Below are 26,676 nucleotides of genomic sequence, written 5' to 3'. Positions count from 1 at the left end.
AGGTCCATCAACCATGAGCCTGAGAAATAGCCTTTGAGCTGCACCTCATTGTTCCTGCCCTGATGGGCTCAGTAGAGCCTGGACTGGTCTGGGGCACTCAGTCAATTACATCTTGACACAGTGGCTGGGCCTCTGAGGCTGGGAGGGCACTGGGTGGAATGAAGGAGAGAGGCCCTTAGGAGGAGAGGGATGCAGATGGGGCTGCGACTGCCCCCAGCCCAAGCCCCTGGTGAGGCCCCTTCCTCCAGTGGCTGCTCGATCTGTGTAATGCAGAATCTCTGATGATTTTATTTCTTTGACCAGGCTCAGGTTCCCTGAATGAGAATTTTCCAGGTAACTGAATGTGCCTATTTGTTGATATTTAAGCAGAAAAATGTATCATTTAATGTTGGAAAGCTTTTTGGATATTGACCACTGGATAAGACTCTGAATCTCTTTCTGTTGTCTGGGCCCATTTCTCTGCCTTACAAAGAACTCAGAGAACAGACTTGAGGCCAGGCCATCATTCCATGAGCACAGATCAGGCGATGGAGATGCACATGGTGACAGGAATTGACTCAGCACATCCCACAGAACTTACAAAAACAAACCACTTAATTCCTCATAGAATCATGTGGTGGGTTTTATTCAATTATTTCCTGCTTTTGCCTATAGGAAAAGTTATAAAATGAGGTATGGTGGCAGACTCTAAGGTGGCCCGTGATCCCTGCCTCCTGGTGCTCACACCTATGCAATGCCCTCCCCTGAGTGTGGATGAGATCTGTGGCTGCTTCCAACCAAGGGAGTAGAGCAAACATGAGGTGTTACATAGGACTATAGCACCCACCTTGCTGGACTCTTTTCTTCCCTTGCCAGATTTGGGGAGGCAAGTGGCTATGTTGGGGAACCCTACCTGGCATGGAACCCCAAGTCACTGAGGGTGGTCTGCAGCCCTCTCCCCGCAGGAAACTGAAGCTCTCAGGCCTACAACCACTAGGAACTGAATTCTGCCAACAACTGGATTGGGCTTGGAAGTGACCCTTCTCCAGCTAAGCCTCAGAGGAGACCGGAGCTCTGGCTGACTGACTGCAGCCTTGTACGAATTCAGGCAGGAGACCCAGCTAAGCTGTGCCTGGACTCCTGGCCCACAGAAACCCTGTAATTATATATGCAGGTTGTTTTAAGCCACTCATTTGTAGTATTTTGCTAGGCAGCAATAGGTTCCTAATTCATGAGGGTTTCCGATAGCTGGGTTCCTACTAATCAGGGTTTTCCTGAATATTTCAACTTTCCTGTTTCAATTTAAATTCAGTTCCTTGAAGAAAACCAGGACAGTTGATCATCCTCCTTTCTTTGACCCCCCAAGAGACAGGAAGAGCAGTGTGTTCACCCATGAGGGGCACGGAGGCTGAGCACACCAGTCCCTGCAGCCCTTCCCCACCAAACCCTCGGCTGAAATTAGGGTTTTTGCAGGTGGCATGTGCTGATTTCAAGAAACTGGACTTAGTGGATGTTGCTCCAGACGGACTTACCCTGCCTGCCCCTCAGGTTACTCACCTTGGTCCCCTGTCCAGAACCATTGGTCCCATGGTCATAAAATCACTGCCACTGCTGCCACCACTGCCACCAAAGGAGGAGCTGACCCCCACAGAGAGACCTCATGCCCTGCTAGGCTGCACCAATGGCTGTGAGAGGGGCGGGGGACGCTCCCCCGAGGATGGGGCAGTCAAGCCCCGTGAGACCCACTTTAACCAATGAGAGGCAGGAACTGGAAGGAGCCCGAGGATTGTTCGCCCACCTCTCCTCTCCCCAGACTGGCTGCTCTGAACGTGGTGGCTCCACAAGACTTTTCCAAGGTGTTCCGTGTGTGCTGCTGCAAAGCTGTGGCTGCTCCGAAATACCATCGCCCCTTGTGTTTGCTCTCTGTGTCCCAGCCCTACTTCCCTTTCCCTCCCTCTTACTTCCCTGGACCGCACTCCCCGATGGAGTATTCCCACCAGCACTGCCTTCCTAAGAAATCAGAGGCGAAGGTCTACGTTCCACTCTTGATTATCTACTTTGTAGCCAGGCAGCTGGCACGTCCCTCCTGGGTTCATCTCATTTGCTTCCAAGAGGTGTTGGGGCTATCTTCTCCCATTTTACTTAAGAAAATGTGAAGACATCTGAATACAGCTCCAAACACACTGTGACTAGGATGGTAACAAGACTGCCCCCAAAGCAATCCATCCATCTAACCAATGGGGGATTTTATGTACAGTAGTGTTTGGGGATCATTCACAGAGTTCACCTCCACTGGGGCCTGATGCCTGAGAGCTCCCTCAAAAGTCTGTTTTGATTTGTTCTACCCCTACAACCAACTCCACTTCTAGAGATGAGCACGTGGAAGCAAAGGCTGGCTCCAGCCGTGGAGGAGTAGGGGGATGAGAAGATCGTCAGGGAGCTGGCAGTGGGGCCACTGTGTACAATGGTGGAGGCTGAACTTTGCACAACTCCAGGGGCACCAGACCTGTAGGCTGTGATAGGAATGGCGCCACTCAGAATTATGCCACAGCAGCTCTGTTTACACAGCCGACTAAAAGCCTGGAGGCCTGGGGGTCAATGTGGGCCTTATAGAACCAGAGGTGAAAGGCTGGGTATGACTCAGCAAGAAGGCAGGGCTGGAACACAGGTGGATGCAGGGCAAACACATTAGGAGGTGACAGGCCTCCCAAGCAAGTTTCTCTGCCCCAGCAGGAGGGCCCTGGGCAGGAGACCCTTAGGCTGGTTAGTAATCTCACGGTGCTCAGCCCTGGCTCGGCAGCCACTGTCTGTGCAGGTCAGCACCTCTTCCTGTTTTGACCTGTCCCTTTGTTTGCTGAAGAGGTGTCAAGCCCATGTGCCAGTGCTGTGCTGGTGGCTGGGTGGATACAACGGAGGAGCTGTGGCACCTGTGTGCCCTCAGGGAGGTAGGCGCAAGCCTGGAGCTGGAGTACGACAGATACAAAGTGTTGGGGGGCATGGAAGGAGGGGCTCTGGGGGGTTTCCACCAGGGCCATCTTGGACGGCGGCTGGAAAGACTGGGGGAAGCATGTCAGACAGATATGGGAGGTATGGGTGCCAGTGGGGAGAGAACCATTCCCAACAGGACGGAACGGCTGGCACAAAAGCATGAAGGGTTGCTTCCCCACCAGTGAGGATGCCAGCGCAGCTCATCTGTTGAAAGCAACTTCTGAGGCTTCCTCAGCACCAACAGCCCCTCCTGAGCTGAAGCAAACCACACTATGTTGTCCATCCCATCCACAGGAGGGCTGGCAGAACCTCAGGCAGCCAAGGCACTCAACCCCCAGAGTGCTAATGGCAGAGAGGCCCATCAGTCACCTCTGAATTCTCAAACCCACGTGGGAGAGGCCCAGCTCTGAGGAACAGAGGGACAGCTGTGCTCCCTGAATGTGAGATCTGATCTCATTGTGCACCACTATCTCCCTAGTGTTATCCGCGCCCTGCAATGACCTGGAGCTCAGGCAGGGTGTGGGACTCAACATCCAGTCTCTAAGAGTAATCGCATCAAAGTCAGTTAGCCCAGGTGGGGAAGTGGGAGCTCTGCAGAATGCCAGGGAACTCTGACATGCAAGCAGCACAGCTTCCAGAGGGCCTGCACGCAGCACAGCTTCCAGAGGGCCTGCACACACCCCAGCCCATGTGCTCTTACCACAGCCAGTGAGGGTGAGGCAGGGCTGGAATTGCTCCCATTTTACAGATAAGCAGCCTGAGGCTCACAGAGGTAGAGGAATTTCCCAGAGGTCCACATTGGGAGTGCTGGTGGCAGCATCTTTTGCTGCAGAGCAGGGCAGAGACCAGGTGGAGACATATTTATCATCCCCCTACAAACGTATAAGCTGCTCTAGCTGAGGCTGCCTGTCTCCTGGAGGCACAAGCCCAAACACTATCACTGGGGTGGCGGTGCATTGCCAGGAAGCCTCAGACGCTGGGCCTGGCAGCCACATGCCTTCCAGCAGCAAGCAGGAATGTGAGACATGTTCCTCTCAGGGTGGGCAGTGTCTTTCTTCTCTCTGGCCCTAAGGTGCAGGTGACCTGTCCAAGCCAGCAAATGACAGAGTTTGATTTTTTTTTCTTTTTTTTTCGAGACAGAGTCTCGCTCTGTCACTCAGGCTGGAGTGCAGTGGCATGATCCTGGCTGACTGCAACCTCTGCCTCCTGTGTTCAAGTGATTCTCCCACCTCAGCCTCCCGAGTAGCTGGGATTACAGGCATGCACTACCACATGCAGCTAATTTTGTATCTTTAGTAGAGACAGGGTTTCACCATGTTAGCCAGGATGGTCTCGAACTCCCGACCTCAGGTGATCCACCTGCTTTGACCTCCCAAAGTGTTGGGATTACAGGCGCTGAGCCATGGAGCCTGGCCAGGGTTTGATTTCTTTCTCCTCTTTTTGCAGTGGTAGACAAGAGTAAAGGAATGCATTAGCTAATCTTTTCTCTCAAACCCCACTGCCCATTCCCCTCAGCATTTCCAGAGGCCTATGGATCTTAGTAGTGTTGAAAAGAAAAAAAAAAAAAAGATTAAAAGAAAAGCCCCCACCTCTGTCAGTTACCCAAAATGGACAGACATGGTTGGCAGCTAAGCAAAGACCATGTTAAAGAGTGCCTATGGGTGGTCGGCACGGGGCAGGCTTCCAAGCTCTCGCCTTACTCTGCAACCTCTGCAAAGAGTCCCATAGTGGGCATGGGGGTTCCTCACCCAGACTGTGGACAGGCCCTGGCCCAGGAGTGCCAGGCGCCAAGGTACCCCCATATGGTGGGTGAATGTGGATGAGCCACTGCTGGCCGGGGCAGGGGTGCACTTGAGTTGCTCGTCACGGTGAGAAGGAAACTCATTTTCATTCGCTACACTCTGACCCAGTTTGCGAACACCAGGAAAGGGGAGAGACGCTCTTCAAACACAACTTAAAAGCCCACCAGAGCCAGCTGGCCAGATGTGAGGCCCATTTTATGACGGGGCACATTTCCTCTCCTCCGCCACACTGAGAGGCTCCATGCTAAGCGTCTCTTCTGGAAGAATTTAATTCCGGGCTCAGGGTCCAGGTAAAGAGGTTTCTTTGGGCAGGGGAGGCCCTGAAATGAGCCCGTTTATCTCTGGCAGACCCTGGTTAAGCTTTCTCTCCCCTGAATGCCATTTAGACACTTTGAAATAAGTGCAGCAAATTAGTCACGAGCTGCGGCAGACTCAGTGTCCGTGCTGCTGAGTGGCTTCTGCGAAGCAGCTTTGTGCAGCCCCCACCTCCAGAAAGCAGCAGCAGAGGCAGCTGGGCTCCTGCCGGGTGGGCGAGGAAAAGCGATTCAAGCCTGGGGGTGGCAGCTCAAGGCAGCAGAGCGTTACCTGGATCATAGGGGCATGAAATTAGCAGCAGCGAGCAGGTTGGAGCCAAGAATAGTTTGCCGTTGCAAACTTGCCACTTTCGGACAGCTGAGTTCTGCAGCCTGGGATGTTGCAGGGGAGGCGCCCTTGCCCTGGGCATCAGCCCAGATCATTCCTGAGCAAAATGAGGTGAGCAGAGGGCAGACGTCCCCATAAGGGGTGGGGCTGGTGTCCTTTCTGCGAGTTCCAAGGCCCTGTGTTTGGAGCACTGGCCCAGGAAAGTTAATGAGTGTGTGGCCAAGGGCAGGGACTAGCTGGGAGGGCTGGCTGGGCAGGGAAGGGGGGCAATGCCTGGTCCAGGGGCCAGGCAGGAGGCTAGATGCAGCCAGGCTGAAGTGGGAGACCAGAGGCCCAAGGGAAGGACAAATCTGGGGTCAGAATCAGACAGGTAAGCTCTGGAAAATGCTGGCCAGACAGACGAAGCCACTGTGGCCACCCTAAGGAAGAGGGTCCCCATCTGACCCTTGCATGCAACCCTCCCTCCTTTGGCCTCTCAGGACAGCTCCAGGCCTGGGCTCACTGTAAATCTTGCTCTCTGAGCACCCAGGGGCTCTCCCCAGCCTTCGATCCTTTCTCACACCTCCTTGGGAATCCCTGCCAGAAGATGAGTAAAGTTCCTGTCTTCTGGAATGAGCTTCCCCGCCTTCCTCCCCGCAGTGTGTGCAAGGCTTTCTGGAGCACATCTCCTCTCTGCTCCGCAAAAAGGGCTCTTCCTCCAGCCTAAGATGACTTCCTGGAGACTCACACCATGAATCCCACCTTTCTTGCCTGCATTTTCTCTTTCCCTCACTGCTGCTTGTTCCTTTCTCTGCTGGCCAAGAGACTCTCTTAGGTCTCCCTTTGGGTAAAAAAAAAAAAAAAAAAAAAAAACTACTTTAACTTTGCTGCCTCCGGGAACCAGGCCCCTCCTCCCCTTCACTCCACACTCCTTGAAAATGTAGTCCACGTTGCCACTGCCAACGCCGTGTCCCTCCCGGCTGCCCTGGGGAAACATTTCCTCTAAGGGTCCTCAGCGTCCTCCTCGCAGCCCACCTGTAACCAAGACCTGGTCTTGTTCCTTACACTCCAGACACTGCATGCTACCCCCTCTATAGGGGGCTGAATTCATGCCCCCAAAATTCATGTCCACCCAGTACCTCAGGATGTGACTTATCTGGACATAGGGTCTTTGCAGATGTGCTTAGTTAAGAGGAGATCCTACTGGAGGAGGAATGACCCCTCAATCCACAGTATACGGTAAAAGAGGGAAGGACACACAGACACACAGGCAGAGGCTGCATGAAGACAGAGCCACAGACTGCAGTGATGCTGCCATGAGCCAAAAGATGCCAAAGCAGCAGCAAGGAAAGGTTATTCCCTAGAGCCTTGCTTTTCAGCTACCCAGTTTGTGGTACTTGGTGAAGGCAGCCACAAGAAACTAATGCAATGTCCTTCCAGCACTCCTCTCCTCCAAATTCACAAGGCCACACCCGCCCCCACCTCCACCACACTTCCTCATCATCTCCGTCCACCTGTGGCTCCACCATCCCGAGGTGCCCCCTGAGCTCCATCCTTTGTTTCCTGCCCTCCTTTTGTGAAGGGTGGGGGTGGTGGTAGGAGAAGCTCACCTCCCCTGGCTTCATGACCTCTACCCATACATCCGTCTCTTTGTCCAGAACAAACGCTTGGGGGTCCTGCTGAGCCCAAACCCCGAGCTCCTCAAACCAAAGGCCTTCAAGAGAAGACTCCCAAGCAGCCCCTCCGAAGGCCCCATGGTCATCCTCCTTTTCTCAGCCCCTCTTCAAAGCTTCCTTGGTTTCTCCTTCACCCTCACCCCAGTCAATCACATCTACTGGCCCCGTCTCCACATCGCCTGACTATGGCTCACATGTCCACCCAGCCTCCCCTCAGGTTCTAGCCTCTCCCCAAGGCATCCCCTCCACGCCTCTGCTCAAGCTCCTCCATGGGCCTGGCCACCCTCAGCCTCCGCGCCTTATCAGTCAGCCTCCCTGAGACTGCCACGCCCCTCCTCCTTGAAGCCTCGCCTCCAGGCCCCTCCTGCACCTTGCTGCACTGTCCCCTCGCTTGGCTCCTTTGCAGGAAACCTTGGGGGCTCCACTTGGAGAAATGATGGGGCACGTGGAGGAGAGCGTGGCTGACAGCCGATTCGGGGGTGGTCTCAGGCAGCTGCCTAAAGAGGGGTTTTGTTTTGGAAGGTACTGGGGAGCTCTGGGGGCTTTTCAATGCCAAACAGTATGGGGGGCAGTGCTGGGCGTAGAGGGAATCACGGGGCAGAAATGGGTGGAGGGAGCAGATGGGAAGAAGCAGGTGGCAGTGGTTAATTTATCCATTCATCTATTTGCTCACTAAAGGTGAAAGGTGGTTGACCTTCTAGAGCTCATTGACTCATTCAACAAACGATGGCCAAGCACCTTGTATGTGCCCAATGTGTTCTAGGAACTGGGGATGCCATTGTTCTAGTGAGGGAGGCACAAAAAAAAGAAAAAAAAAGAGTCAACAGCAAGTGGGGGGAAAAAGACTGCAAATTAGGATAAATGCAATAAAACTAAAAAATAAATAATTGGGGCCGGGCGTGGTGGCTCATGCCTGTAATCCCAGCACTTTGGGAGGCTGAGGTGGGCGGATCACAAGGTCAGGAGATCGAGACCATCCTGGCTAACATGGTGAAACCCCGTCTCTACTAAAAAACACAAAAAATTAGCCGGGTGCAGTGGCGGGCGCCTGTAGTCCCAGCTACTCGGGAGGCTGAGGCAGGAGAATGGCGTGAACCCGGGAGGCGGAGCTTGCAGTGAGCAGAGATAGCGCCACTGCACTCCGGCCTGGGCGAAAGAGTGAGACTCCGTCTCAAAAAAAAAAAAAAAAAAAAAAAAAATTGGCTAACCTAGAGCCTGGACAGCGGGAACAGCATATGGTTGGCCCTGAGTCAGGAATGAGCTTGATGTGTTCAAGCCTCCACAGGCGTGAGCTGGAGTATGGATGGGGATGGGGGAAGGGGGGATGAGGCTGGGGCCCAGGCAGGTCCGGGTGTACAGGCTGTGGTGGAGGTGCACTGCGGGACCACGGTACACAATCCAGCAATGGCGGTTCTTCCTCCCGTCCCTGTCTCCTCTCCACAAATACTCAGAGATGGATTCATCCTTCTGCAAATATTTACTGAGCTCACCAGACGTTGTAGACATGGGAGATTCAGCTCAAGTTCCTGCCTTTATGGAACTGCCCATCTAGTCAAAGAGATGGCTAGCAAATGTATAAACAAATAGATAATAGGCCAGGCAGTGGTCAGTGATATGAAGACAAATTCAGCAGGATAGGTACCTCTATAATAGATCACAGAACCGGGAAAGAGCCGTAAGGGAGTGTTCCCAGTCCGGTGGTTGGCAGCGGGCTACCCCCGGGCCAAATCTGCCCTCTTCCTTTGTGTGAACACTGGAACGCGGTCGGCCTTTGGTCAGCCCATTTGTTTACATATTGTCAAGGGCAGCTTTCACTCTGCAAGGGCAGGGCTGAGTAGCGAACAGAGATTGTGGGGCCACAAAGCCTAAAATACGAACCATCTAGCCCTTTGCGGGAAAAGTTTCTGGATCCCAATCTATGGTCTGATATCTTCATTTCTCAAGGGAGGACATGGTCTCAAGTCACCCAGCAAGTTTGAAACAGTCAGAAACAGAAGCCAGCTCTCCTGAATCCAGTCTTTCTGCCAGGCAGGGTGAGCAAGGAAGATGGAAACCTCATTTCTATCTACCCTTATACCCTGCCTCGGCCAAGCAGGTCCCCTAGCAAGGGGCAAGCTGACTGCTTTGATTCTTATCCCCTTTATTCCCCCCATGTACTCTCAGGCTGGAACCAGAATAGGCAGCGTAAGGGCTCAGAAACCAAGGGGTCAGAGAAACAGGGAACCTCACGGATCCATGCACGAGTGACCCCAAGCTCCCTGAGGATGAGCTGATCAGAGGCTCAGCCACTGCTGATGCTCAAGCCAGCCAGTCTTTCCTCTTCTGCAGCCTGACTTCTGCCATGTGATAAGGAAAAGAGGAAGAAGGCCTTTCAAGAAAACTCCCCACCTACCCACGCAGCCCTTGCCTGACGGGGGAGGCTTCTGCATCCCTCAGAGGGTCCCGTGCATCAGTGTCACAAGGCTGATGACCAGGGACAAGGGTCATGCCCTGTGGCCTGGTGGTAATGAGGAGGTGGTCTGGGGGTGCTCCAGCCTGTCTCTGTAGTAGAAAACCTTAGGGACCATCAGGAAGAGGGAGTCCTTAGCCAACCCCTGGCAGGCACTTCCTCAACAACACACCGCTCCCGCATTGGGGAGGCTGTTTCTCTTTGGAGGTGCATGTGGGCCAAAACCACAGGCTGCTCTAGGCCTCAGGTGCCTGCATGCAGACAGGCACAGACATGCACAGAAACACAGGCACATAGGGAGAAACAGCAGCTGTCCTCTGCCTCCACTAGAGTACCCATTAACCCATTAAACAGGCAAAGGCTGTTCCACAGTCCTCCCAGGCAGTGAGGACCGGCAAGAGGCCAGCAAGGAGGCCCCAGGCACCCAGTGCCGCAGACCCTTCCCAGGCTGCCTGCCCATGTCAAAAGCGCTGGGCTCCTCGGTGGAGACTCTAATTTAGGTTCCGCTCTCTGGACACTTGTGACGATCAATCATGTTAAAGAGACACTTGAGTACTTAAGTTCCGGGCCATCTTCTAATTTGTCCAGGAAATCGCCTCTGGATTTTAAGGATATATGCAGGAAGAAATAAAATCGAAGGCAGAAAGGGAGCAGTCGATAGCCTGGAGGGCAAGGGAGAACAGCGCGGGTGGGGAAAAAGGGTCGTGAGCACTTAGGGAGAAAATAAGAAGAGAACTAGAGAAGCTGAGGCCACCAAAGGCATGACTGACAGCATTTCAAGCTAGGCTTTTTTCCCATCTGCAGGACGCAGCAAGAGCTAAAAACAGAAGAAAAAGCCATCACAGGTGTATTATTTATTGGGAATGGCATGCTGGCTGGGCCCGCAGTTAGAATCAGAGGGTAGACAAGGGGATTTTTTAAAATGACTCACTTTTGGTTCTAATTTTTAAAAATGGTTTAGAGCAGTCATCCACGCCAGCCGAAGCAACTGGCAGCCACTCACGCACACCCAGTGGCAGAAAGCCTGAAGCCCATCCTGCCTGACCTCAAACTCCCCATCTCCTTTCCTGGGATGACAAAGCTCAGGCAAAATCCCACTTTAATAGGCTTCTTTCTATGCGGGGAGGAGGGGTGTTGTGCCCTTCTCCACTCTTGGGAATTCTGCTCTTAAAAAGTGGATTGCTGGTAGGGTGCGGTGGTTCACGCCTGTAATCCCAGCACTTTGAGAGGCCAAGGTGGGCGGATCACTTGAGGTCAGGAGTTCAAGACCAACCTGGCCAACATGGTGAAACCCTATCTCTACTAAAAATACAAAAATTAGCCAGGTGTGGTGGCGGGCGCCTGAAATCCCAGCTGCTCAGGAGGCTGAGGCAGGAGAATCACTTGAACTCGGGAAGCAGAGTGAACCCAGGAGCCAAGATCGCACCACTGCACTCCAGCCTGGACGATACAGTGAGACTCTGTCTCAGAAAAAAAAAAAGAAAGAAGAAAAAAGAAAAAAAGAATAAAAGAGGATTGCCAAAGGGAGTCTAATATTGTTTCCATTTGGAGAGAGATCTGAGTAGCACTAAAATGGATCTGCAGGAACACCACCTGGCACAAAGGAAAGACTCCTGGATACCTGCTCCCCTGGCCAGCTGGCATCAGGACCACCTGGCAACAGTGCCCAGGCCTCACCTGGGGAGATAAAGTCATCAGGGAAGGGTCCAGGAATCCGGGTATTTGCCAAGTGTCTCAGGAAATCTGATACTGATTCAGGTACCCTGGGCTGCCGCCCCCATTCTGGTCTTATTAGCTATGTGGCACCACTGAGTTACTTACTGTCTCTACTTTCCTCCTCTGTAGAATGAGAACATGACGCATCCTCATAGATGGCTACAAAGTTAGGGGGAAACAGGCAGAGCAGGGTTTCTCGAACTACAGGTTGCACAGCTCATTAAATAATATGAAATTCATTTGATGGGTCACGACCAGAATTTTATTTTATTCTATTTAATCCTTTGCTGCCTTCTTTCTTACTAAAGGTGAGTGAGCTGTCTGCATCTTTTTCTGGGACCCTTCTCTGTGCACCTGAGCCCTCTGGCCTGCTCATGGGCCTCGCTGAGCTATGCTCCCTCTTCTTCATCACGCGTTTTTCCTTCTCTGCTGGATCATTTGCTTCCATACACAAACTGCCTGCTATGTCTCTCGTATTAAAAATAAAATAACAGAAAATTCTCCCCCTTCTGAATCACAGTTCCCTGCAGCTTGTGCCTCATTGTCCTGCTCCCATTTAAAGGAAAATTCCTTGAGTTTGCTGTCTCCTCTGTCTCTCCCCCCATCCTCCACGATGCTGCTCCCCAAGGTCACCATGAACCTGCACAAGGTCAAACTCAAGAGCAAACTCTCCATCCTCATCCTGTATGGCTTACAACCAGCACTGCCACTGTTGCATCACTTGCTCCTCCTTGAAACTGCAGTCAGAGTGGAGTTTTCTTTTTTTAAGTACAGATGCAGCTTCATGAAACTGCTGTTTGCATTACAGACACAAATGTCTTGCCAGGTGAGATAGCCATCATGCTCAAACAAATTTTGAAAATGCTGATATAAAGCACTGGGGTTAAGACCACAGATACCTGGGTTGACAGGGCCCAGGTCTGAGTCCCAGTCGTCACTCACTTTGTACCTGGGAGAAAATGACTTAAACTTTTCAACCTTGGTTTCCTTCTCTGTATAATGGGTATAATAAACCTATGTCTTTGGGCTGTAAAAAAAAAACAACAAAAGATCATGAAAAAAAAAAAAAAGCTTCTAGTACACAGTAGATTGCTTAATAAATATTGCTGAGTTAATGAACGAATCTGTGCCCTTAGCAGTGCCTGGCACATGGTAAGAGCTTAGTAAAGGCAGTGAATGTTGGGATTTAGTGAAGTCCTCATGCAGCAGCCACCACCTATAAGGCACGCCATAACTGTAAGGACTTTCCAACCCTACCTGTCTCTGCAGCGTTATGTAAATGCTGCCAGGTGGGTCTGTGGGCAAAAGGCCCAAGGGCCACAGAGCCTGCCTCCAACCCACATAGTGGGTAAGGGCACTGCTAGATTAGAGTCCCTCTGTTGCCAAATCTGGGTTCCTCCCAGCTACTTTGTGGTCCTATGAGACAGGACCAATCCACCTTTCACCCAGCTATGGAGCCTTTACCAAATAGATGTCCTGTGACTCTTAAACCTCTGGGAACAGGGAGCCTCCACTCGCTGACACAGCACAGAGAAGTTACCCAGCTGGGTCAGGGCCTCAGGACGGCCTCTCTTCTGCTCTCCCAGTTTCACTCGCTCTTGCTTTGTGCCACCCCAGGTGTAGGATGCCCATGTTGAGCCCAGTTGGCCCTATCACTCCTTTTCCAGGAGCCTGGGAAATTGGAAGGAAGAGGAGGGTGGCTGTGGAGCCCCCATCTCCTAACTACATCCCTTGGCCCCCTGGCCCAGCAAAGGGGAGCATTACCAAGAGAAAGGACAAAGGCTCTTCCAGGGGCCGCCATGGCTGGCGTGGAACCGTGGGCTCGTGGGTGCAGCTCAAGCCCAGAGCATTTCTGTTAGACAAGCACTGAACCCTCCAACCACCTACATTTGTAGGGAGTCCCATGAGGAACCCCACACTCTGAGGTAGACTAGGCCAACTCCTTGGACTTCCCACAGGATGTGGCCCTAATTCTCCAAGGGGGAAACTGTCCCCTTCACTGCCAGGTTTGACAACTTGACTTGCATGGCAGAAGTTCTCCCAGAAGGCTCACCTAAGTCTCTCATGATGTAGCCTTTGCCTGTTTAATGGGTTAATGGGTACTCTAGTGGAGGCAGAGGACAGCTGCTTTTTCCCCCTATGTGGTAACATTTTACTTGAATCATAGTCCTTTTTGTTTTGAGACTGGGGTTTCACTATGTTGCCAAGTCTGGTCTCAAACTCCTAGGCTCAAGCTTACTGCTCTGTTCTCCCACCTCAGCCTCCTGAGTAGCTGGAACTACAGGCACATGCCACCACACCTGGCCTGGATCATGGTTCTTATCTGGCTACACATTAGCCTTATCTGGAGAACTTAAAATGCTTGTGCCCAGGCCCCTCACAATGAATTAGAATTGGGTCAGTGGAACACGTGGGATGTGGTGTATTTTCTTTTCTTTTTTTCTTTCTTTCTTTTTTTTTTTTTTTTTGAGACAAGAGTCTTGCTCTGTTGCCCAGGCTGGAGTGCAGTGCCACAATCTCGGCTCACTGCAGCCTCTGCCTCCCAGGTTCCAGCGATTCTCCTGCCTCAGCCTCCCGGGTAGCTGGGATTACAGGCGCAAGCAGGTGGGGTATTTTCTAAAAGCTTCCCAGGTGATCCCGATGTGCAGCCAGGGCTGAGCGTGCCAAGGTAGACAGATAGCTTGGAGAATATGCTGGTTATAAGCATGGGCTCTGCAGTTCTATCACTTGCTAGCAAATGACCTTGGGTCAGTGGCCTAAAATCTGTGAGCCTTGGTTTCATTTGGCAACTGGGATGGCAGTACCTAACTCACCAGGATGTCATGTGGAAAAAGAAGATGGCAGGTCAAGCAGGAGGTGGGTACAGGCTGCATGGCAGGGACTTGGTAACCTCTGATAACCTGTCCTCCAGTTTCCTCTTCTCCACACAAGCTCATCCTGCTTCCTTTGAACACTGCCTCCTTGGATTGGGAGGTCAGCCCTTCAAGGGCAGATCCCAGGTATGCTATCTTGCTTCTTTGCAGGGCTGAGAGACTGGACCAGAACTAAGGGACTGGAAATAAGGGGAGGGGATGCCCTAGGTCCCCCACTTGCTGAACCAGCTACCTTCCCTATGGCAGGAACCCCACTTCATGTCTATGCTAACACACCTGAAAGATCAAAACTCCTTTACTGGTAGCCACTGTAACTCCCAGATCTTCTTCTGCTCCCTTGCAGAGCCATCACTATCATGGATTGGGTTGTGGAGCTTTCCTTCTCAGCCTTACAATAGCTAATGTGACAAATATTTATGTGTTATGATGTGTTGGGTACCATGCCAGGTGTGCCAGGGGCACAGGATGTAGAGTAAGAGAGTTTTATTCACTGGCAGGGGAGGCCTCCTCATCTGTCATGGCGGATGATAACAGTTACTGACCTATGGGTGCTGCAGGGCTGCATGAGATAAGGCAGGCAAAGTGCTGAGAGCAGCAGCTCCCACCCAGCCAGCCCTCGGTCTCCATGAGCTGTAGGGCAGGAATGTGATGGGGAAGTATGATGCAGCTCTGAAGACCCAGACATGGAGCTCCTAACTCAGAGAGGTGGCTTCAGGGGATGTGCCGAGGGATGAGCTGCTTCTGTCTCCTGCCTCACCCCCGGGACTGAGTGTTGGGGTACCTCCTGGTCAGATGGGAGGATGGACAGGGGCATCAGTAGAGTGCCTGGCCCGGGTCCCAGCTCTGCTGACACTAAGTCGGGCTGTAGGTCCCACCCGTGACCTGGCTGCGTCCTGCAGGCCCTCAGAGAGGAGTCCCTGGGCAGACTAAGGTACACAGGAAGGACGGTGTGGAGAGCGGCTGTGGGGGCCTTGCAGCAAGGAATGGCCAGGAGAAGGTGCAGACACTCTTCTCTCCAGGGTAGGAAGTGGGGCTTGTCCAGCTCACTGTTTTGTTCTTGGCCAAGGGCAGCCAATACAGGCCTGCAGGAGAGCCTGGGGGAGGGCGAGGAGGCCCCATAGGGCAGGGAATGGCTTACAACCCCAGAGCCAGGGAGGACCTCCAGCTAAACAGGTCAGGTAGGGAAGGGACAAGGGACACTGGGTCCAGGACCCAGGCGTAGAACCCAGGCACCTGGGGTTTCAGGCTGGAAAAGGAGGCCAGACCAAGGGCAGGCTCTCCAAAGGAAGGAAGATGGTGTTTGGTGGAGTCAAAGTGTGGGGGGTGGGGGGTGGGGAATCTCCAGGATAGTACCCTACATACCACTCTCTGAGTATGAATGAGTCTGTAATCATCTGTCCACCTCAATGCCCCTTGAAATTCTCTATAGCCCTTCCTAGCTGTGTAATCTCAGGCAGGTTATCTAGCCTCTCTGAGCCTCTGGCTTTTTGTCTTAAGAAAAGTGTTACTAAGACCTGCATTGCAGAGCTAATGAGAAACAACACATGCAATACCTGTGCCAGGATGGTGGGCCCAGAGTCTGGCTCAGACAATGGCGGCTGTTGCAGGCCCCTGTGCCATCTTTTCTTATCAATTCTTCCTCATTTATGCTCTAAATTTTTTTGGCCCTGGGCCAATAGGCCTGTGGTAGATTTATTGGAGGTTCTTATTCCACAGAATAGAGACACGAGGGCAGAGTGGGCAGGATACTTTCTAAGCCATTCCCACATTTGTCCAGGCAGAAGGAAATGAGCCCACTGACCTTGAAAGTGACATAATTTGGGGGAGGGGGTGTCTGGGTAAACCTTCCTCCTGGGTCAAGCTCCCCATCAAATGGCATCCATCCCCAGAAAATGTTCAAAGGAAAGTACAGGAAAGAATAAACATCTAGACCCACAGCTAATTGAGTTGCAGGTGGTGGCTAGAGACAGGCCCATTTGACTCTCCCCCTCCTTCCCCTGAAGTGGCCCTCAGGTGACAGGGCAGACGGGCAGCCTCTCGCAGGGAAATCAGGAAGAGAGGAGGAAAGAGCTGGGGAGGTGGGTGGCTGGGATGAGGAATGAGGCAAAGAAAAATGGCCCGCAAAATGCAGAAACGCCCCAGCATGCTCACTTCCCAATCCCGGCCCATGAATCGAGGGGTGACAGGTCTCTCATCTCCAATGCCAAGAGCCAGGAGCTCTGGGCAGCCGAAGGTACTACATCTGCACCTGCCAGCAGTTGGAGAGAGGCCATAAAGCATCGTAGCAGGGCTCAGAATGCCAAGTGCCTGCAGCTGGGAAGGGATCGCCTTGCGGTGAAAGCAGTACACGGGGCGAGGGCTGCTCCCAGAGCCAGGCCTGGACACCCCTCCCTCCAGAGGCTGCTTGATCCCAGGTGCCTGGCAGTGGACAGAGGAGGGGCAGGGCAGGTGCACACACAATCTAGCTCTGTGCCGGCCGAGACAGGCAGGGACCTTCTGGAGGAAGCCCAGTAGGCCAGGTGATTTACTGGGGCTGGCAGAAAGCTGGGACGTTGGAGTCACTGGTAAATAAAAGCAGATTGCAAAGCACCCGGGCTAAGCCTGTGCCTGTGGAAATGCACCAGGGCTGCAGGCAGCTTAGAAGCATGGGCCCCATCCCCAAATGATCATCACAATAATAGTGTTTATGAAGCACTTCGGATGGGGTGCCAGGCCCTGTCCTAAGTGCTTTTTAACACATATTAATTTACTTAATCCTCACAACAGCCCTAAGAAGTTGGTGGCGGTATTATAATATCTTCCTTTAACATACCAGAAAGATGGCTGGGTGTGGTGGATCATGCCTGTAACCACAGCACTTTGGGAGGCGGAGGCAGGCGGAACTCTTGAGCCCAGGAGTTTGAGACCAGCCTGGGCAACATAGTGAGACCCTGTCTCTATCAAAAATACAAAAAAATTGGTCAGGCATGGTGGCGTGCGCCTGTAGTCTCAGCTCCTCAGGAGGCTGAGGCAAGAGCATCACTTGAGCCCAGGGAGGTCGAGGCTGCAGTGAGCCTTGACCGCACCACTGCACTCCAGCCTGGGTGACAGTGCAAGACCCTGTCTCAAAAAAAAAAAAAAAAAGTACTAATATAGTCCAGAAATACGAGGCAGCACAGAGAGGTCACAGAGCCAAGCCCTGTCCAGTGCACCACAAACTCTACTGTGCCCTTCAGTCACCCGAGGGGCTTGGTAGCTCGCAGGCCCTGTCTAAACTGGCCTCGAGTGGGTGGGAGACTGCATTACTAACAAGCTCCCAGGTGGGGCCGCTGGTCCGAGGACCACACCTTGAGTGGAGAGGCTGTAAACTACTCTGCTGCATTCCTGTGGCACTTCCTCAGCTGTAGAAACGGTTTATATCCCATTGCTCTGGCCCCGGGAGGCATCCATGAATTCCTCAGTTAACAGAAAAGGCCCTCGAAGGTGTCAGATCGTGGTGGGAGTTGAGGGGTGGAGTACAGGAGTGTGGAAGTGTGAAGTTGTAAACATATCAATGTCCACACCCCAGCTCAGGCTAATCCAATCAGAATCCCTGGGCGTGGCCCGCATTGGTATTTTTATTCCTTTTCATCGGATGGGTAATGTGCTGATGACATAACAAGGTTTGAGGGAGGCCCATCTCACACATGTGCGTGGAAACCCAGTCATCACACTCATGAACTACAAAAGGACCCTGGACTGGTATTGTTTAAGAAGCTGCCTGGGTGACCCACATGTGTAGCTGCAGTGAGTCCTTGAGATGGACAACAGGGATGCCTCCCTCGCTATGGCAGATTCATGCCTATAAAACTGAGGATAGCTCCTCGGGACGAGGCCAAGGATTTCCTTCTGGGAAGCAGTGATGAGCCACCTCCTGGGCCACTGGAAGGTGCAGCTGGGGTCTGCTAGCATACCCCCTTCTTGTTTCTGATGCTCCCCTGGAGAAGATGGGCACAGCTGGGCAGCTGGCAACATCTCATCTTGGCATTTATCGGAGGAGCCCTTGCCTCCCCAAGCTCTCAAGTGAGAGCAGACACCAGACAGGGTCACCCATGGAAATGGAGGCTCCTGACCAAGACTCTCCTTGACCTAACTTTCGTCAGGCTCCTCCAAGCCCCATCCTTGACCTTGGCCCCACTCCCCATTCCTGACTTCTGCCTGCCCAACTCAGTCTTAGCCAAGAATCCCTCGAAGTCAGATTAGCCAGCATCCCCCCACCTTTGAGATCTGATCAATTCCTCATTCCCCACCTCTGATGTATAGCTGTCCCTCCACGTACTCAGGGCATTGGTCCAGGACTCCCACCTATACCCAAATCCACACATACTCAGGTCCCCAGTCAGCCTTGTGGAACCCGGCTCTCCCTGTAATCAGGTTTTGAACTCCACTAATAGTACATTTTCCATCAGCATTTGTTTGAAAAACTTCACATATAAATGAACCCCTGCAATTCAAACCCATATTGTTTAAGAGTAGACTGTGTAAGTCCTAGGCCTGCTTTCAACAAGAATTCTGTTGGGCCAGTTGAGCCAGAATATTCCCTTATCTCACATCTGATCAAGCTCCTCACCCCACTCAGTATACTCAAGGGATTGGTTCCAGGATCCCCCCATATACCAAAACCCAAGCATACTCAGTCGGTCTTGCAGAACCAGGAACAGGAAACGTCGGCCCTCTGTATATGCAGGTTTCACAACTCACAAATATTTTCCACGTTTGGTTGAAACAAAAATCTGCATTTAAAGTGAACCCTTGTTGTTCAAGGGTCGACTATGTAAGTCCTGGGCCTGCTTTCAGCAAGCAGAGGCCTTGCCTTGACGTCTCCTCTTAGAAATGTGCCATCCTCTAGCCCCTCACGCTGCTCCTTGACTATAAATCCCCGTCTCCTTTTCAGAGTTAAGCTCCATTTATCTCCCCTACTACAACAGTCTTAAATAAAGCTTTCCTTACTGTTTTAACAAGTGTCAGTATAATTTTTTTCCTTAATCCTCTTCCCCTACTGCCCCCACCTCTCTGGAAAAGTCACCCAGCAAAGTGAGCAGCCCTGTCAACTAAACAAAACTGACTCCTCACCTGGACATTCAAGGCCCTGGGCAATGATCTCAAGACCTCTTGCTCTTACTTGTGCCCCAAACACAGCTTCATAGTTTGTCATACACACCTGAACTTTCCTCCCATTCTGCCGTTGCTCAGCCTTTTTCTTCTACCTGGATCGTTTCCTCCCCTTTCTTGAAACCCACCAACTCCCAAGTCACAGCAATCTCTCCCATGGTGATCAGACTAATTATCCCTTCGGATTCATTTTCCCTATCTTCCATAACAGAACCTCCCATTTTAGCAGGCACATGGTTCTGAGATAAAGCTACACTGAAAGCCTACATTTCCCAGCCTGCTCTGCAAGCTGATGTGGTCACATGCCTAAGTTTTGACAAATGCAATGTAAGAAGAGCAATGTGTGTTACTTCCAGGAAGTGTTCTTACAGGCAACAGGCATTTCCTCCTTCTCCTCTCGCTTCTTCCTACTGATGTAATGGCTGGACCTACAACAGCTGTCTTGCACTATGAGGTGGCCTTGGCCATGAAAGCTGCACAGAGGTGAAGCAACTGGGTTCCTAACACCATAGAACATCATACCAGCCTTGGGCTGTTCCCACCAGAATTGAACGTGGGAGAAAAATGACCTTCCGTCTCATTTTAGTTACTAGTCTTTTGGAATTTTCTGTAACTCACAGCTGAACATAACGCTATTCAGTCCACACCTTCACACCCCTGGAGGCATGGACTCTAGATTTATGGGTTTACCATACATACCACATGGAACCATAATTTGCATCTTCTTCCCAAGCTAAACAGTAAGTGATCTAAAGGCTGGAAACGTGTCTGAAATCTCCATCTTCCCCTGCATGTGAGGCATGAGGCCTCTGTATGCTCCCACCAGCCCTGCAGGAGAAACATGCCCTTACCAGGATGTCTGAGCCCTCAGGGACCTCCCCCGTGGCTGGGCTGGAGGAGTTGCCGAGTTTGAACATCCAGTACTCCTTGGCAGTGACAAAGAAGTTCCATGGCAGTAGACTGCCAATGCCCAGGCTGAAGAAGATGATGTATGTGCCACAGAAGCGGTCCTCGGGCCTCTGCAGGCCAGGGGGCGGGCGGTCCAGCAGCTTCTCAAGCAGTGCCTCCTGGTCAGCTCGGAGACTGCTGTTTGTGGTTCTGTAGGTGGAGTTTGAACAGTGCTGAAAGTCGTCCTCTGAGACAACAGCCACTATTGGAGCAAGGAGGGCAACAGAGACAGGGTAGGTGAGTAGAAACTGAGGCTGGGGGACAGCTGGGGACCCACCCAGCCTACAAAATGACCATGCCCCCTCACCCTGGGCTCTGTAAAGTCACCAAAGCCTGGTTGGAAAGCTTCATTTTAAGGATCAGGGAGAAAGACAAAAATCAGACCTGGAGAAGGGCAGGATGTCAGAACTGTAAGTGTCCTCAAGGGCAACAGAGGTAGCAGTAGCACATAACTGTGGAATAGGCTGGGTTTTGTAAAACACTGCATGATAGTGGGGACTGTGGCAATGTACCCAGAAAGGCAAACCTGGTCTAAGGGCATTCACAGTTCTGTGCAGTCATAAAAAAGAATTAGGACCCTTAATGGGCAAAGAATGATCTCTAAACCCTTTTCGATTTTATGTGAAAGAAATAAGGAGCAGAATAGTGTGTAGAATATGCTACTATGTGTGTAAAAAAAGTGGGGAGAGAAAATATACATACACATATGTATTTGTATATGCACAGAATATCTCTGGAAGGCTACCTAAGAAGTTTCTAACAGTGGCTGTCTCTAAGGAGGGAGACGGGGATGGTGGGGGGCGGGGAGGGGGACTTCCCTGCATTCTTATTTGTGTCTCTTGAATTTTGAACTGACTAGTTTATTACCGGTTCAAAAACAAAATTAAAAGTGTAAATAAAAATAAAAACATTCAAATTAAGTAATAATTACTTAAAAACCGGTAGTGTCCAGGCCTGCCTCCAGAAGCTGGTGTGTGGCCTCTGATAGTCCATTCCCATTTCATTTGTGAGGAAAGAGAGGTCCAAAGAACTGAAGGCCATAGGCTAGGTAAATGGCCAAGCCTGGGTTTGCAGCACCTGCCTGGGTCCCACCTCTGCTCATCACACCCTACAAGGAGCCAGCCACTTTCAATCTATGGTAGCGCCTAAGACAAATGGAAGAGCCTAAGCTGCCAGCAACTATTGCTTACATGGCCTTGGGCAGGTTACCACATTCCTGTGCCTCAATTTCCCCAAATGTAAACCCAAGGAAGCCGTTTTTATGATAGTTATGCAACTGCAACTGGCTGGCAATGCCTGGCCTGTAAGCAGCTGTTGAACAAATGTCAGCATCTCCCTGGCATCCTGGGCCTGTCGCATGGCTGGCTGGCTGCTGAATTTGGCTGTAAGGTAGCATGCCTGCTTCTTTGCTCTACATAGCACCTAGGATGTGGCAGCAGCTTGATAAATGAGAAATGTCTCCCAAAATGCTGAAGATGGGACACTTCAGAGTCCCTTCTGCAGTAGCCTCTTCCCTACCCAATAAACTAATAAATAAATGCATCTTGGTTTCTATGGAAGGCTAAGCCTAACTCAAAGCATCGTACCAAGAAGACTGGGGCCTTTATTCCTTGGTGGGATGGGAACACCTCCTCACATGGGTGCAGAACCTTATCCACTATTTCAGGAGAACCTCAGAGCATCCCTTGGAATTAGGCAGGGCAGAAAACATTGCGCCCTTTTTTCAGATGGATAAACTGAGGTCTGGAGGGCACTTGCTATGTCCCACAAATAGAAAGAACTCCCAATAGCTAAACTTAAGTCCAGTAATCACAAATGCCAAGGTCTGTGCCTAACAGAGGTCACACTTGAGGCTGACAACAGCCTAATATATTAGGTACTACTCTAAGACCCATTTCACAGATGAGGGGTCTGAAGCTCAGAAAGGTTGAGTAACTTGCCCAGGGTCACATAACTAGCAGATGACAAGAGTGAAGTTACACAGCCAAGCAGACTGGGGCCCATGCCGGACTCCTCAGCACACGGGGGAGGGCTGGCTGGGAATGGGAATCTGTGTCTACTGGTTCCAAGTACAGGCATCCTTCCTGCAAGCCTTGAAGCCAGTTGAGTCGGGAGGGGCCCAGGCACACTGCAGGCACCCTTGTCAATGTTTGCTGAATGAACGGACTCTGCATGACCAGGACATTCTCCCCTGCTGGAGTAGCACGTACCCTGGAGCCAGCAGGTGGGAGGCCACTGGATGCCCAAGTGCAATGCATCCAGCCAGCAGGTCTATTTTAAACTCCCCTGGTTAGCAGAGCCCCTCCCCAGCCTGGATTCGCATGGAGGCCAGCATTAACAAGCTCACTGTCTGGAAGCTCACTGTGTGGAAAATCTCTTTTTCCACATGCACCCACTCATAGTGGAAAAGCCATGTGAAGGCACAGTAAGAAGGAGGCTGTCTGCAAGCCAGGAAGTGAGCCCTCATCAGAAACCAAATCAACCAGCACCTTGATCTTGCCCTTCCCAGCCTCCAGATCCATGAGAAACAAATTTTGTTTAAGCCACCCAGTCTATGGTATTCTGTCTGGCACAAAACGGTACAAATGTAACAAGCTCACTAGTTACATTTTAAAAATTAGTGTTTAAAATGTAAAAAATAATCATGATCCACCCACATAGAACAAGAGAGAACCGGCAAGTGGTTCTTTCCAGAGGCTCCAGCTACCTGTGGGGGCGGCTAGAAGGACCACCAGCCCTGTCACTCAGGACCACACCTGGCTAGGGCCCCCTTCTCAGTTCCTGGCGTCTATTTGCCAAGGACCATTCAGCCTTGACTGAGCTTCTGAAGGAGCCAGGAATTTTCTCTAACCAGGGTCACAGGCCAGGGCACTGGAGTCTTATTAGTTTTTATAAAAACTAGCTGCTGGCTTCTGGATTAAAAAAGAAAGAGAAAGGCAGGCAAGGAAGTGCCCAGCCTTCCCCAAAACAGGCTGGCTATGGCCTGGAACGTGCTCCTGGGTCACCTGCAAGTGCCCGGCCATGCACAGAGGGGCAGCCCCGCACAAGGAGACAGGCACTGCTGGGGCCGCGGCAAAACCTCATCTGGGCGGGAAGCCTGGGTGCTGGTTCCAAGGAGGTTCCTGACTCTGGCTAGGTGGCTTTCCCCTCTGTGCCTCGATTTCCTGGGCTGTGAACCGGGGTGGGGAGCTGGTAGGGCTAACCTGTGGGAGGGCACTGGGAAGCGCAGGGCACCGCCCACTGGCCGCGGCAGAACCGGCTTTGCGGTGTAAACAGCCCCAGCCTCAGGCCCCGCAGCTGGGACCGAGAGAATCAGCCACCGTCTGGATACTTCGGGCCGACGGGTCCATTTCAGGCCCCCACCATACAGGCGGTGAGGTCCAGTCTCAGGGAGGAGGAGGGGAGAGGATTTGGGGAAAAGAAGATAGAAACCCAGAAAGAGGGGTGGCAGAGAGCAAGGAGGGAGACGACGGACGGTGGGGAAGGGACCACGGATGGGGCAGGGTCCTGCGGCTCCCCTGGCAGCCCGCAGCCGCCCCCAGGGCCCAGGAGGGAGGTCACTGAGCGCGAGTCTGGGGGCGGCCGGGACCGGAGCCGGAAGAGCCCGAGCCGGCCCGCACTTACTGTCGCCGCTGCGCCGCGCCGCCGTTGCCTCCGGCGCACGGCCAGGACCACTGGGCTTGGCAGGCGGCAGGCGGGCTCCTCCCCCGGCCCCGCCCCGCCCCGCCCCTCGCGGCACCACGCCGCCGCTTCCCCGTTTGCAAACACGCCTTTTTCCTTTGTCTTCTCACGGCGCGCCCCCCCCCCACCCCACTCCTGGCGCTGGGCTGGGGCCAGCCTGCACCCGTTTTACAGGAGAAAAAGTGAGTCGCCCAGTCTTAAACGCACTGCCCATGCTTGCGATGGGTGCGCGGCGCATCAGGCCTCCTGGTTGCTGCTCCTTCTTTACCTTGCAGCCAGACGCCACTGTCTCAGACCTCCCCTTTAGCTACCATAGCCTGCACCCCAGGACTCAAAGGATCCCTCATCTTGCCCCCAGACCGCTGCAGAGACCCCTCTCCGAAAGCCGTTTCTACCCTTCCCGGCTGCCCCTGCTCTGAAGGTGAAGCGAGACCCACACCCGGACTGATCTGGGCCTCCCAGGCCAGGCAGCTATTTTCAGTAGACCCAGAACTTGGCAGTCAGCAATTCTAGCCCTCACACTTGACCTCAGCCGCAGCGTGTAACACACAGCTGCTGCGTGTTCTTTAAGAAAGCGGGGGCTGGGCGCGGTGGCTCACGCCTGTAATCTCAGCACTTTGGGAGGCCGAAGCAGGCGGATCACCTGAGGTCGGGAGTTTCAGACCAGCCTGGCCAACATGGCGAAACCCCGTCTCTACTAAAAATACAAAATTAGCCGGGCATGGTGGTGCGTGCCTGTGATCCGAGCTATTCGGGAGCCTAAGGCAGAATAATCGCTGGAACCCGGGAGGCAGAGGTTGCGGGGAGCCGAGATCGCCCCATTGCACTCCAGCCTGGGCAACAAGAGCGAAACTCCGTCTCAAAAAAAAAAAAGGAAAAAAAGAAAAGAAAGCGGGAACCAGGGGAACCAGGCCAGGCACGGTGGCTCACGCCTGTAATCCTAACGCTTTGGGAAGCTGAGGCAGGTGGATCGCTTGAAGCCAGGAGTTCGAGATTAGCCTGGTTAACATGGCGAAACTCCATCTCTACTAAAATTACAAAAATTAGCTGGGCGTGGTGGCGCTCGCCTGTGATCCCAGCTATGTGGGAGGCTGAGGGAGGAGAGTCTCTTGAACCCGGGAGGTGGAGATTTCAGTGAACCGAGTTGGTGCCACTGCACTCCAGCCTGGAGCCTGGGCGACAGAGCAAGACTCCATCTCAAAAAAAAAAAAAAAAAAAAAGGCGGAAACCTTCCTGACTCCCAGTCCTGGCCCAGTTGGCCAATTCAGAGCAGGGATCTGGACGCTTCACAGGGCCTGAAGATCTGTGACCATGGATAGTAATTTCTTGCAGTTGCTACCCCAGGGCTCAGGGGTGCCACATAGCCCATCGAAGCTGTCAGTGTGTGGACAGGTTCTCAGAGCATCCCCACTCCCTGCCCCAGCCTCTCATTTTATAACCACCATTCCCCAAACACTGGCCTGATCATAAAAGTCTCTGGGTACACATCCAGATTCTGGGGACCTCTCCCCAGGAGGGTTGCTGCCACTCCCCACTCCCTGAGTGTGGTGCTGTATCTGCTTTGTTTGCTCTTCCCTCATAGTGGGCACATAATTTGTGTTCAATAAATACCTGGATTAATACAACCCATCATTCAGGGGGTGCAGACTGGGGATTCAGAATGGATCTGTTTAACAAGCTCCACCAGCAGGCGAGTTTGAAGACTAGCACTCTAACTTGTCAGAAAGCCCCCCAGCCCAGGAGAGGAAGGGGCTTAGCTCCAGGCTTACGAGCTGAGGGATAATGGTAAAATTACTAAACCTCTCTGAAACCCAGGGTCGGCTTAGGACTATCCGGAGAATTAAGTCAGGTGATCCATGCCAGGCACTCAATGCAAATTCCCATCACTTCCAAGGAAGACACTCCCCACCCTCAAAATGTGATAGTTTATATGCTAGTTTAGTCATCAGGCCTTATTTTTAGCCTTCTTTACATTGGAAAAAAAATCCTCTAATATACAGAGCATTTTCATGAACAGTCTCTCATTTGATCCCCCCCCCACCCCAGTACCCAGTGAAATGGGACTGTTGTCCCCATTTTACAGATGAGGAAAGCTAGGCTCAAAGAGGTAAAGTGGCTTCCCAGGGCACACAGCTAGCAGTGATGGAGTGGCAGAACCCAGAGCCAAGGCTCTTTTTGTCATGCCCGGTTACAAGCAGGCAGGTGAGGCTGAGGGGAGCCAGGACAGCATGAGGGACAAAGCTGTAGGATCCAGTGAGGGCAGCAGATCAGGGCTATTTCTGGTCCAGCCCCGGGACCATGCCCCATGTCTGTGAAGCTCCGGTGCTTTGTCACTTGATTGCTTTTACTTCATGCAGAGTCCTGAGTTGTTTGTTCAGGACTCTGAACAGGAGTCATTGTTATCTTTATCTTTGGAGAATGTGCATGTATGTGAGCGAGTGAGACAGTTTCAGGACAGCTGCTTAGAGAATCAGAGGTGCCAGGAGCCCTCTTCCAGAGCTCTGAGGCTGGGATCTTTCTCAAATGGAGGAGGCGCCAGCCACTTGGGGATTTGTTGGTTGCTAGGGCTGAGTTCAGGAAGGGGCTCTGGGGATGGCCTCCATCATGAAAGCAGAAAGCTGTGGGAGGAAACAGGTTGCTAATGCATCCGTGGGGCTGCTTCCCAGCCAATGTGGGCTTGTCTTCTCCTCCAGGATCTAGGCGGATGGCGGTGGTAATGTCTAGCTTGGGGACAAGATGAGTTAGGTACTGTTGGGCACACAGCTTCCCAGGGAATGTTTGAGGCTGTGGGGGATCAGGGAAGGAACAGGAAA

General features: G+C 52.4%; 1 protein-coding gene and 1 non-coding gene across 2 annotated transcripts in view; both read right to left on the bottom strand.

The window, feature by feature from the left end:
- The window catches only part of SLC29A3 (solute carrier family 29 member 3), a 44,434-nt gene extending 20,576 nt beyond the window's left edge, over nucleotides 1-23,858 (bottom strand). Inside the window, exons 1-2 of the mRNA XM_030798633.1 lie at nucleotides 23,807-23,858; nucleotides 20,086-20,384 (exon numbers count right to left, since the gene is read on the bottom strand). Coding sequence (XP_030654493.1) covers nucleotides 20,086-20,384; nucleotide 23,807 — 300 coding nt within the window. The 5' untranslated portion in view covers nucleotides 23,808-23,858. The remainder of the gene's footprint in view (nucleotides 1-20,085; nucleotides 20,385-23,806) is intronic.
- Nucleotides 17,712-17,815, bottom strand: LOC115831372. Its single transcript, XR_004026886.1, has one exon. It is a non-coding gene; the product is annotated as a small nucleolar RNA U13 (small nucleolar RNA).
- Nucleotides 23,859-26,676: the final 2,818 nt, after the last annotated feature.

Source organism: Nomascus leucogenys, chromosome 18, assembly GCF_006542625.1.
Source record: "Nomascus leucogenys isolate Asia chromosome 18, Asia_NLE_v1, whole genome shotgun sequence".
Taxonomy (NCBI): Eukaryota; Metazoa; Chordata; class Mammalia; order Primates; family Hylobatidae; genus Nomascus; species Nomascus leucogenys.
This window is presented reverse-complemented; position numbering and strand designations above follow the sequence as displayed.